This window comes from Macrosteles quadrilineatus, unplaced genomic scaffold (genome assembly GCF_028750875.1).
Source record: "Macrosteles quadrilineatus isolate MER2022 unplaced genomic scaffold, UCM_ALF_1.0 Scaffold_8__2_contigs__length_117827958, whole genome shotgun sequence".
NCBI classification, from domain to species: Eukaryota; Metazoa; Arthropoda; class Insecta; order Hemiptera; family Cicadellidae; genus Macrosteles; species Macrosteles quadrilineatus.
The window spans coordinates 56,266,697-56,280,217 of NW_026542601.1; the positions used below are offsets into that span (position 1 = coordinate 56,266,697).

A 13,521-nucleotide genomic window follows, 5' to 3' on the forward strand; every position below is an offset into this window, starting at 1 on the left:
AGGAATTTTAATATGTTTTTCTCAAGTTATAGGCCTTTTATTGTCAACAAATTGATATTTTAATTTTAATATTGTCATCAAGTAAGCAATGCATTTTGGTCTGATATATGTTAATAAATCATAGATTGTGTAAGCTTTAAAGGAAAATGTTTTTGTCACACCTATTGATGGACTTGAGAAGTCTGAAACTTTAGTAGTACTAACAAAAAATCACTTGACGGAGCAAGGTAACTTAAACCATTTAGCTTAAGGGAATAAAATTTGTGCCAGTTCCTAAATAGGCTACCACTTATTACAAAAGATTGAAATATCCTTAACAGAAATCTATCACAGTATACTGTCAGAATGTATAATTCATTTAATGGCTATATTAAGCATCAATGTTATGGGGGAAGTAAGCAAGAACAGCTGAGAGTTACACCATTTAGCTATTGACAAATTCAGGTTAGTTGTTCAATGCATTTTCAAGGTAAATTAATCGTGGTGGAAAAAACATCAGTAAATTCTAAATACAAGGATTTTAATCGGTAACAGCATTACTGTGTTACTTTTATACTTGTACTAATATATATTGTTGAAACTAAGGGCCTACCATAGGTTTTATGGTTTCAGGTGCTCCCTTGATAGTAGCCATGTAGGTAGTGTCTGTAGTGCCGGGCAGTGTGTAACCAGCCACTACTGACATACGCTTTAATGTAGAGGAGAAGTGATGACGGTGGAATATCTTCATGCCGGGAGCTTTGCCTCTCTTGGGTATAACAGCGTCACCTATTACAGACGAGAATAGCACAATCAACACATCACTTGGTCAAATTTGTTTTAAAATGTTTAGATAAAATGCTTAAAATTGTTTGAATACATCACAAATAAATTTCTGGCAACAATCTGATAAAAACTGGGATTAATGTCTCAATGTTATACAACCTATCAGTATTTCTTTAGAACATTCCATACCAGATGATTCATAAACGATACAGCCAGAGCATTTCACTGACAAACACATAACTAGGATAGTCAACAATACATTTTCACTAAAAATCATCCAAAACATTTGATAGTTGCCAATTTTTTTTTTTTGTTACACTTACGAAAACTAGAGAAAAAAAATCATTATAAACTCAAACTGTAACACACTCTATTAGTAGCTCATAATTTAACTAAGTCGTTTTTAAATAACATATTGGCTTTAGCTAACTTATTCCATGTAGATGGGATGTAGTATACTACAGAATTTTTTGAATATGAATAGTTTTACCCTTTGTAAGGTTCCAGTCAACAGCTGTAAGAGTCGCCTTCTCTAACGGGTCGCCGACTAGTCCGTCCTCTAGCTGCACCAGTGAGTGACACGTCGCTAACACTTGTACACTCTCCAGTCCTGCATCTGACAACGGTGTGACTGCCTCAGGCGATGACCTACCACACAAGCATACAATACATTCAACAGCTGTTTAGCTGATGGGTAAAATGGAGAAAGCTTTAAAATGAAAGATATCCTAGTCTAATGAGTAGTTGACAATATTGTAGGTGATTAAAATATAGAGACTTAAAGAACAGTAGGGGCTACTTGAGATGAACAAACGCCATAACAATTCTGAATCTTTAAAATAAAATTTTGACGTCTTACTACATCAAGAGCAACAAGATAAATATTCTTAAAATGTGTAAAAGGCAAGGACTTAAACTTTGCACTGGAAAATGTAGCAGTTTGGATTTCTCAACATTATGGGTAACTTGGGTGTGATAGAGTTCCACTAACTTACATTGACAAATGAGTCTTCCAGCTCTACAGCACAAGGAAACTTGCAAGATACCGGGTACTTCTTTTGAGTTGTGTATGTAAAAATAATTAACCTTACATGAGACTATCTCAATAACAAAGAAATGCATACAGCCAGGATGGTGATAAATTTAAATTTGCTTTTCATATTTTGCCAACAAAAAACTGATCACAGATTACACCTCACAAGTGGCGGCATTTGCAATGGCAGCGCTAATTTCAACACTCCACTGCAGACAAAGTACGAGAGATATGATATGCAATGCACACTCCCATAGCTGGACGTGTACTGAGTGTAGGAACGCTCTGTTACTAAGATGGCAGCAATAGGACGGCCTCAAGTGGCCTCAATGCGAAGCGTCGTCTATTACTTTCTGGACTGCCATCGTAATTTAGTGTTTTAAACTCGGGGAGTTACAATGTATGGTTCAGGTCATAAGATGCAGATTTTTCACTTTTGCAGGACGGATGATGAAAATATAATCTCATTCATTCGACACTTCTTCACTCATCCATACCCAGGGTGGGAATCATGTCAGAATGTCAAAATTATTTTTGAATCCAATTGTCTTAGCCTAAATGGAACAGAATCAACCTTATTAGGAAACAAATATGAAACATTATTACAAACTGGATTTCATGCAACTAAAAATGTGTTAGCTTTGACAAATGAGATGTTTGATTAGTAAATATCAAGCAAAATTCAACAATTACCCAATACCGGCTATGCCTTCCACAACCAGATTGTCGCTGGTCAAGGTGCCTGTCTTGTCAAAGCAGCAAATCTCCACCTTGCCTGCGAAGGGGATCCTGAAAGGCTCAGTACAAAACACACCTGTAGACATACCGAACAAAACATTGAGAAAAGTGTCAGTTCAAAATTGTTATTTAGTAAACATTGTTTTTAATAGGATTTTTTTGGAGGATAGCAGGCTTACCTGAATGGGAAAGAGCCCAAACTGGCACAGGAAACACAAAACTTGACAACTATATACACAAAACATTAGAATATTTCACTGTCACTGACAGCATTTTCAACTAAGGGCGAGAGAGTTTTCTACATGTTCAAAAAGGACATGATTTTTCTACATGATTTTTGGACATGTAGAAAACTCTCTCCCTTAGTTGAAAATGCTGTCAGTGACAGTGAAACATTCTAATGTTTTGTGTATATAGTTGTAAAGTTTTGTAAGTTGCCAGTTTGGACTCTTTCCCATTCAGGTAAGCCTGCTATCCTCTCAAAAAATCCTAAAAACCTAGGCCCTTGTGCTCTATGCTACATTGTTTTTGTTACTAATTCTTGAATGTTACGTGGGGTGTGTAATATATGCATATTGATTTATAACATTTAATATTTGTATTGGCAACAGTGATGTAACGGATAATTCAGTTGAATAAATTAATACCGTTGGTAGAACATTAAACCAATCACCGACAGCATCCTATTCCCCACCTGTCCCGTATGATGCTTCTCCTCGGCCTCAGTTGCCCGCTACCTACACCGGCTTCACCATGTAACGTTCCATCACTCCTTTAATGTCAACTGGCGGTAATTCAGTTCAGTATAATGCGCCTTCTTATTTCACCCCGGTCTTACGAGTGCTTTAAGTAGTGTTATGAAATAGTTCAGTGAGTACGAACTTACCAGGGTGCAGTTAGTATTTCTTTAGGGAAAGATGGATTTATTAAAATGATGTAACAGAACACCATCTAAGGTCCCTAATATGCGTTGCAACTTTTGTTATCGTCAGATTTTAATCAAATGAAGGCTAGCACAACATGCAAACCAATCTTCAGGCTACTGCAGTTTGCAGAGTTTTGAGGGTTATGAAGTTTATATGAATTTTTATTCTGTGAGTTTCAACAGCATTTTGGCGCGTTTTACAGGTTTTGTTCAATCCCTGGTATTGCTACTATCTAACATAAACCTATGGTATCATTAATTGATAGCAATGACAAATTTAATCTGGGTTCAGATCAACCCCTTTATGGGATCAACCACCAACCTTCAGATTAGAAGGTTAGCAAATACTATAACTTGTTATGAGTTACCATTCATGAAATGGAAACTATGAGAATACACAAAATAGCATGGTAAAAGACAGAGCTTGGCGTCTTGTGTCCTACTATTGACTTTTGGATACTGAAGTACACATTCCATCTATTTGAACCAGCTGTTGCCAAATTTTATAGAAAAAGAACATAGTTCTGCCAGTGTGCAGATTGCAGCTTGTGTCTAGAAATCTATTTTCAACTTTATTTGAAGAAAAGCATCAAACAAATCAAAACAAATTGGAATTGCCATAATCAGTGGTAAACCTGACCCTCGGTTCCAATATACATGACTGGGACGGGTGGCGTCGTCCTGTAATCCAGCTACTAGGAGGTCACGAATTGTGGATATTTATAGGCATGCACTGTGGATGCGATACTCTCTCGTGTGGATTAACGTCTGCACGAGTGAGCACTACAACCATCCGCAGTACTATCCTGATAATTAGACCAATTCGTATATACCAAGGCAAAAATGTGGTTCGGATTCCACTATAAACTGTAGGTCCCTTAGTTGCCATTAGCTGTATGGGCTATTAATTAACAGCTGTGTCAAAGGAATATGTCGGCCTTAGTCACTAACAAGACTACAAGATCGCACCACTCATCCTACACTCATCTCCATTCATACTTGGCTTAAAATACCTACTTTGTATGGTCGCCATTTCATCGAAAAGTATTAAAAGTAAAAAGAGCTTGGTGTCTTGTGTCCTACTATTGACTTTTGGATACTGAAGTACACATTCCATCTATTTCAACCAGCTGTTGCCAAATTTTATTGAAAAAGAACATAGTTCTGCCAGTGTGCAGATCGCAGCTTGTGTCTAGAAATCTATTTTCAACTTTATTTTTTGTTATTGAAATAGTTACGGTGGCATAAAAGATGTTACAGGCCTAGTTAACAATAAGGCGTCCTATTGGTTTGAATTTGTTAGGTCTGATTATTCAACAACAATCTGTAATTTATATAAGCAAAATATGTGGATGGTTTATACTTCAACTACTTTACATCAATTGTGACTTTTAAAAAACTGGTGACAACTTAAACATGGAGATGGAATGTCTATCAATAGTCAAAGATCCTATTTTGAAGGCAAATGCAACTAGATTTCCCAACTATTTTAAATTAAACGTGACTTCAATTTCCTGAAGCCAAGTTTCAAATTCAAGTCTGGTAGTTTACAGAGGAATCTAGACACACGATATGATGACAAACATAACTCACCCAGTTTGGACAGTGATATGAGCGAGGTGTTGACTGCCAGTGACAGTTCTATAGGCAGCTCTGGCGGTACAACTGAGGTCAATATCAACGTACACTCCAAGAACAACTTGTACTTGTTTCTACTCTCGTCTTCTGAGCCTGTAAATAAAAATAGTACTTAGAATTCACAGTGAGAGAATAAAAACTGATTTTCAGGCTGGGAAGTGGTTATATTGCATACAAAATAGCTGGAAATGTAGTATAACTTGGAAATGAAGAAAGCAGATTCAGTATTCTTCACTTAGTTTTCTTACTAACCTTTAATCCAAACATAGGCTGCTGCTGCAATGGCGAAGATAAGCAAGAATAGAATAAATCCAAATGTTTCTAGGTTGTTAGCTGTTACTCTCTTGACTCCAAAGAGTATAGTGCGGAGAAGTTTGCCTTGGGAGGTGTTGAATCCAGTGCGTAAAACATAGGCTACACACCCGTTGTCTTGTGCTGCAAAACAATAGGTGGTAAATGATCAAAATACCTAATCCATATCATTTTCTTATTCCATAATTTATTATTTACAGCCAAATAGGAGGAAATGAAATTTTAACTTGAACCAATACAAATTTATTTATTTGATAAATGCAACAATGAAAAATTAATTATGGTAAATTAGGGGGTATTTATAATTCAAGCCTGGTATAATTTTGTGGATATGTTACACTTGACGAAATGTTTAAGTTATGTGAGCTTAGTTCTCAGCGTTTCGAATAATCTCTATTGAAATAGTCAGTAATTTGGTGGATCAGTATTAGTTCAATACAGTCATTTTACATTAACATTTCAGATTACATTTAAATAAAATTTGGTAATCTAGTACACCCTGTATACAAAAAATGCAATGTTTGTTCAAATATAAACTGCTCTAGTGCCTTTAAGAATCAAATTAGAACTATGAGAGAGGTGTTGTTTTGCAGAATTAAAAAATGTTCATATTAAAAAATACTTTTCTATTTTTTTATAATACCTACTATAAAGAGAATACGCACTAATAAAGAGCTTCGAGAGCTATACAGAGACCCGGACATAATAGCCCAAATCAAAAGCAGAAGACTCAGGTGGGCAGGCCATATCGCAAGAAGAGAACAAAATGCAACAATTAAAGCGATAAATGAAGGACTAACAAGAGGAAAGCGGCCCTTGGGACGACCACGACTTCGCTGGAAGGACCAAGTGGAAAAGGACTTGAGAAGATTGGGGGCAGAGGCTCAATGGATGCAAGACAGAGAGAGATGGCGAGGCATTGTTGGCGAGGCCAAAAACCTTCTGAGGTTTGAGTGGCCTAATAGGTAAGTTAAGGTAAGGTAATAATACCTACATATTTAATAAAAAAAACTAATTTTTGAAAATATTCTTAAATATACTTTTATAGTGGTTAATTACAGTCTAACCTTGATATAACGAACCTCGATATAACGAATTCCTTGATATAACAAATTTTTTTGAATCCCCTAGAACTCTCCATAAGACACAATGTATGTTTTACCTCTACATAACGAACAAACCATATCAACGACCTTGATTTAATGAATTTTTCATGATCCCGGCTAAAATGAGACACCTCAATATAACGAATTTATCATTGTCAGAACCTCTACATAGCGAACTACTTAACTAATTGTCTGCGTGCCTCCCTCGATACAACAAACCCCCCACCCCCATTATTGTTTTTGAAAAATCAGTTTCTTCATCAAATGAAATGGAAAGGTGACTTCAACACTTGTGCTAACATTCGTCTGCTCCGTTTACACATCCCTGTCTGCTGTCGTCGCTGCATGCGCGCTATGTTACAACTGAGAGAGAACTGATTTCATTCTCTGAAGACTGATGACGACGTTATGTTTAGTAAAATGTGATTGGGTGATAAGTAACTATGGTGACTTGTACAATTTTTGGATGAAGAGAAACCTAAGAAATAAAAAGAATACAAGAACAAAGCAAAGAGAAAGAATAGCAACATCGTTATCTTAACATTCCTTTTAAGAGTGTTTTTATTATCTTTAAGTTGGCTATGATCATACACTTTTATAACGACTTATCTAATATTTTTATTATTTTCAATACGATTTGTTTAAACTAAGGCAACACCAATGCTATAGTTGATGATTATTACAGTATTGACATTCCTCTGTTGTGATTTAAAGCAGTACTGTAGCCTACCGGCCTATCACGAGCAGTAGCTTACAAAACTATCTACTGTTTTGTTTTGTTCTTTGCGTGTTTTATTGCTATACAATAGAGTGTTTGGCTAGGTTTTAGGTGGGTTATAGTAAGCTGTGATTTTAAACTTACAGTATGTAACCTGTGGACCTATGGAGGCAGTGTGTTGGGGAGGCCAAGTACCATCTAGGGTACCAGTGGCCACAGCAGTAAGTAAGTAAGTATGTAACCTGTTCCAAGGTCAATGTCTAGAAATGTCATGATTGCGCAATATTAAAGATCCCTACCCTTTAGTACCCCAGATAATCGAGGTTCTACTTCACAATGTAAACACTGTACTGTAAAGTACTGTAGCCTATGCTACTTTAATCGTGTTTTAATGAGGTCAAATCCCGACCTATATTGACTGATGCTGGTTCTGAACCTCGACTTAGCGAAATTCCTGCAAACCTAACCTCAATATAACGAACCTCGTTTTAACGAAATCCTTGATATAACGAATATTCAGTTCGGTCCCTTCAGATTCGTTATACCGAGGTTGGACTGTAATAGTAAAACTATCATAAGATCATAATCTATTTTTATTGTAAAATATGTAAGAATATATATAGGCCCTAGCCTAAATTGCAATTACGATTGCCCCTGTCAACATTACTTTACCCTGCAATACAGGAAAATTAATTATTTTAATCAAATTAATTATTTTAATCAGTGACTTGAATAATCAGTAAAATTGAGATATTTAACACTGTGGGTGATTGAAGTCCTACTGACTGTTGCCTTTATGTCAAGGTTACCTCGGAGGCCTGCGGATGATTTTCCCGGAGGAGTGTGTTGGACCACTTTAGTGCCTCCAAACAATACGTGCAGCTTCCCATCAGCCTCCACGTCCAGTATCTTGTGAGGATCTACACCATCAATCGGCTCCTTCATCTGTGGTACTGACTCACCTGTCACGAAACACAACATTAGACTACTTAGCTACCATACTAATAGACAAGGGAGGATATATAGTTGCTGCCTAATTGAATTGATTGGCACGTGGGCTGGAGTTCCAAAAAGTTTTGGAGGGGACAGCACAATACTTGTAGGTACCCGACTAATTTTCCAGGACAAAAATGAACAAAAGGAAATGGCACTCCACATACAGGTTGAAACAGGACAGAACTGTTTTATTGATTTTGACACAGTTGTACCCAATCCTTTGACAAATACCACAAATGTACGGTATGTGACTGTGGAAGCTTGTTCATGGAAAAGATCACACATAGACTGAAGGTTTGCATTTATTGCTAGTAGGTACTAAAGTAAACTTATTTGATAAACGTCAACAATTTATTGTCAAATTTCAAAAAGTAAATAAAGAATAGGCCTAAATTTAACCAAAGTTTTTAAAATATTTTGCTTAAGTAGTAGTACCTAAGTAAGAAAATAGCTTGAATTGTTGTCTTGTCCAACTATTAAGAGATAAAACAATTTTCCGTCCTGTTTTACATGAGAAATTCCTGTCCTCCAGACCCTTAAAAACTATTAATTACCTATCTTTTATACGGCTTCAACTTGTTTTGATCCAACTACACTTACCAGTAAGCATGCTCTCATCCACGATACAAGGGCCCCTGATCAGCAGCATGTCACAAGGTACAAGGTTGTCGTTTTGTGACCTTGCAATGGACACAATGTCACCAGGCACCAGCTGATCACTCTGTATAGGTCGCCACCGACGGTTACGATATACCTGAACAGATTATTTATCTAATATAGTTGATTTAATTGTGTACTTATGTAAAATATTTACTAGGCCTATATTCATTCGTTTTCTGATCTTTTACACTGATATGCTAACACTGAAATAAAATTACCTACTATCTATACATCAAAGAACAAATGTAATTGAATCTCAGCTAATGTGTTGATATGTTGAAACAAAACCCCAAAACTAGCAAAATCTAGAAATCTTGCCTAAAGTTTTAGATTTGACATTTGATTGGCTAGTTTGGAGGATTGAAACTTAAAACTAACTTCTTGATCAGCAGCATATGTGTTATTAAATTACCTAAAAAAGCAAAACTATATACGTCTAATAGCACTTGTTGTTGTTGTTGTCTATTTACACTTATACTGTTGACTTACAATACGGTAAACACATGTAAAAGTTGGTAAGAGGTGATCGATTTCGATTGGACACTCCAATCATCATCAGATATCATACATTTGCCTATTGGGTCTGATGATGATTGGAGTGTCCAATCGAAATCAATCACCACTTACCAACTTTTACATGTACTTTATTTACCGTCTTGTAAGTCAAAAGTATAAGTATAAATATATTATTACAAGTGTTATTAGACGTATACAGTTTTGCTTTTTCAACTTAAAACTGCCCTGTTGAAATTTATTGTGTCATCAACCAGTCCTAATTCCTGCTGTATTTTAGATACGCTATCTAAAAAAAAGACTGTAATTCAGTCTTACAGCTTTAGAAGCAGAATTGAGAAGAAAAGCTAAAAGGGATAAAACTGTGTACAGCAGATTAATTATCAAATTCACCTGCAGCATATGTGGTTTGTTGCCCATTTTCCTGATCTCTGCCATGTTCCGCAACTGTTGCTGCACCAGAGTGTACTCAAACAAGACGAGCATGAGCAGAGTGAAGAGAGAGTAGTACCAATACTTGTCTAGGCACCACAGTCCTACGCAGAACACTTGGAATACAAAGAACGGCGCTGTCGCTCGCTCCTTGAACAACTCCATAAACTCTGGCACAACCATGTCCAATCTGTAACATAGCAAAAAGTCAGCAGTTTCAGACTAAAACTAACAACATCTTTCATTTAAAAACTTTTGAATATCGAAACTCACCGTTCGAATCTCAAAACCGAAACTTTTCCAAAGTTTTCATAGTTTTGTGATTTTTTGACACATCAGTAAGTTACTGGGGACTGTTAGGCAACCAGTTTTTAAGTCACTTTATAAAATTAAAATTATTTTTCAATGCTCTTTATGAAGTATTTATTACCAATTGAGAAAAATACAAAATAATACAAAACTTACACATTTTTGCCGTATTTAATTTCTGCACTTGCAATATCAGTGTCCTCTTGATAACCCTTCCACTCAGTGTACTCCCTGAATGACATGTCGGTTGGGAACTGAAGCCCACGGAATTGCTTCTTATCTTCATCCCATACATATTTTGTCTTTTGAAATATGAACCAGATAGCATTTTGTTCTGGTACTTTGGAATCCTGTAAAAACCCTTATGGTGTATTTAATCTGTTAAAACTATAAAACATTTTGGTTATTCTGAGCCAAGTATGGGTCAACTTAAATTTTCCTCATATTACCGTTGATTTTTCTGTAGGTTAGTAGTAACTGGAAAATGCAAGAATTTTTAGCCGAAAAGCAAGTATTTGGAGCAGGCGACTATTTGAAGGTCAAAGGGCGTTCCGCGTTGTCATTCATTATCAGCCGCTACAAATCAGTTAGGTTAGGTTAGGTTAGTTTAGTCAGTTATTTTAGGTTTCCGGTAAAAATATGTGTGTTTTATTTAACCATAGGACTGCCCTGATGGTTTGGATGAATGTCCCTGCCATTTTTGTAATTTTGCAAGAGTTCTTTTTAAAAATTTGCAGTGTCTAAATTACTTATGATAACCTAGTCATATACATACTCATTTTGTAGAGAAAAGAAGAAGATTTTGAATAAAATAAATAAATGAATATCCCTAGGGTGTAATTTATTTGCTACAGTTGAAAAACTAAAATTTATGTAAACTTTTTTACACAAATTTCAAAAGTAGAGTCCTGATATTTTCCTACAAAACTATGAACAAAAAATTCAGGATATACAAAATGTTGACATTTTATAGGTTTGATTTTTGAAAAAAAAAAAACTCACCCCATCTGAATAAATAAATATACGAAGTTGGAAAATATTGATAAATGTACACTAATTATTTGAAACGCTGAAAAATAGCAAATATCACTGTAATAAGCCAAGACTGTTATATTAGTAAAGGTAATAATATAGTTATATGATATAATACACTTTAGTGCACAGTGATAACTGTTTTATCAGTTTTATATGAGTTGAAAAAGAAAACATTATTTTTGTCGTAAAAGAAAATAAGTTATTAAAGCTCTATGTATTTTTTTAAATTTATGATGTAACTAAAATGGTACAAATATTCCGTAGTATATATATTTCTGAACGAGAATATATACCTATGGATATAGAAATAATAAGTAGCTAATAAATGTTTCATAAGCATTTTAGATGAGTTCGGAAAGTAGCCGGTCAAGGTGAATTGACAAGTCGCTTCGTCTCGAGCGTTTCGTTATCACTAAAAAGCAAGCGACATTTCATAATCACACGTCATTTTACCACAAAGAATAATCATTTACCCATAATTTACTAGTAAATCTTTAAGTTTTATTGTAAAAAATGTGTTGTTTTATTTAGTGAGTGGATGTGATGGGAATTATTATTATCCATGTTATTATGGGTCATATTATCATTACCCATAATAACATGGATAACAATTACTATCACATCACTCAAGAAAACAAATAAAACAACACATTTGTAGCGATAAAACACAAATAAAATATGTATTTACAGCTGCACACAAGACGTGAACGCCGCACAACAGTAATGGCGACTTTCACCAAAGAAACAGTTAATTATGCTGTGTCAACAAGAACTCTGTATTTCAATTTGTGCGTTTTTATTTCTGGCCACAGATCAATATAAATTACATCATTGTGTTATTTTTAACAAAATCCTTTATTGATTTATTAGTCATTGCCACGAATACTACAAAAATACTGGAATGGATCATAAACATACACAAATGACGTTTTTTGGTCCGAAAGTAAACAAAGCCTATACTAATAGCATTAATAATTAACATATGGTTTTGTTTATTTTCGTGCCAAAAACGTCATTTGTTTATGTTTATGATCTATACCGGGTCTTTTCTAGTATTCGTGGTCATTGCCTAAATGACGATTTTCGTAATTTCAAATGTCAACTGATTTCTAAATATTATTTCCCAAATTGTCTGACATGATAATCACGTGATTCTTGATACGAAAATAAACTCCAGAACAAAACTACAATTACTATTGGTAGGTACCAACTACAACCAGTTTCAAGCAAGATTATCGGCGCTAAGATTTATTGAACATGAGTAATGAATTGACGCGGCAAACTCAAAATCGTCTTGCGCCTACATTTTCATTCAAATTGTAGCGACAACAAAATCGATTTGTTAATGCTATAAGTTTCGTTTGTGTATATAATGAAAGTTTAGAATCTCTTCTTTCAAATGGTATCAAAATTATTTGGTTTTGGAATAATTTTAAATGAGTTATAAGCTGTTTAAAAGAAAGTGACACTATATGACGATTTTCGTCATATGGGCATTTTGGAAGCACAGACATAAGGGGAGTGTTGCACGACGTCCAAGTGCCACGACGTCCAATAATATTTTTCCAGTGCCACGACGTCCAAAACATCATTTTTGAGTTGTTGCACGACGTCCAAGTGCCACGACGTCCAAAAGTACAGTAACTGCCAAAAATATAGTCTTTCTACAAGCTTTGGACGTCGTGGCACTTGGACGTCGTGAAACAGCGCACTGTAGAATTGTAAAGAAGTATCATTTGCACCACGTCCAAAGCCTCTGCCAGTTGCACGACGTCCAAGTGCCACGATGTCCAATCAATATTTGACTGTTGCACGACGTCCAAGTGCCACGACGTCCAAAGTACCTGCAAACTGTGAACACTGTTTGCCGACCTCAGTGCATACAGTTCGCATTGCAATTATTGAAGGCAACTAGTCCTAGTCAACTGTTTGAAAGTTGTCAACCGCTTCGTCTTCGATTAATGTTTAAATTATTCAACATTCAATGGTTCTAATTGAACTAATTATTTCATTAGCTAAAATTTTTTATATATAAAATAAATACTATGTCACCGTACAATGTAATGATGCAGTATTTCTGTTGTTATGATTGCATAATTGATTTCTACAAAATAGAGAGCTATGTCATAGAAACAAAATAAATAAATGACTACACTATTCACTATATTGTATGATTAATAAAATAAATTAATCACTAGCCCAAAAGTAAATATGGTTGGTTTAATGTGTGTGTGGTTTAGTGGTAGAATAATTCTAAGTACTGCAGTAGAATAGAATCGTCGTACTATATCAATTGGTAGCAAATTTACTCGTAAGATAAAATGTATGCACAGTTTTATAA

At 35.2% G+C, this 13,521-nt stretch overlaps 1 protein-coding gene across 1 annotated transcript in view; it reads right to left on the reverse strand.

The window, feature by feature from the left end:
• Positions 1 to 13,521, reverse strand: part of LOC128999428 (endoplasmic reticulum transmembrane helix translocase) — a 41,605-nt gene that overhangs the window by 18,285 nt on the left and 9,799 nt on the right. The window contains exons 3-11 of the mRNA XM_054425948.1: positions 10,302 to 10,495; positions 9,798 to 10,026; positions 8,832 to 8,985; positions 8,045 to 8,197; positions 5,352 to 5,534; positions 5,055 to 5,192; positions 2,492 to 2,612; positions 1,256 to 1,413; positions 593 to 768 (exon numbers count right to left, since the gene is read on the reverse strand). Of these exons, the coding sequence (XP_054281923.1) occupies positions 593 to 768; positions 1,256 to 1,413; positions 2,492 to 2,612; positions 5,055 to 5,192; positions 5,352 to 5,534; positions 8,045 to 8,197; positions 8,832 to 8,985; positions 9,798 to 10,026; positions 10,302 to 10,495 (1,506 nt within the window). The remainder of the gene's footprint in view (positions 1 to 592; positions 769 to 1,255; positions 1,414 to 2,491; positions 2,613 to 5,054; positions 5,193 to 5,351; positions 5,535 to 8,044; positions 8,198 to 8,831; positions 8,986 to 9,797; positions 10,027 to 10,301; positions 10,496 to 13,521) is intronic.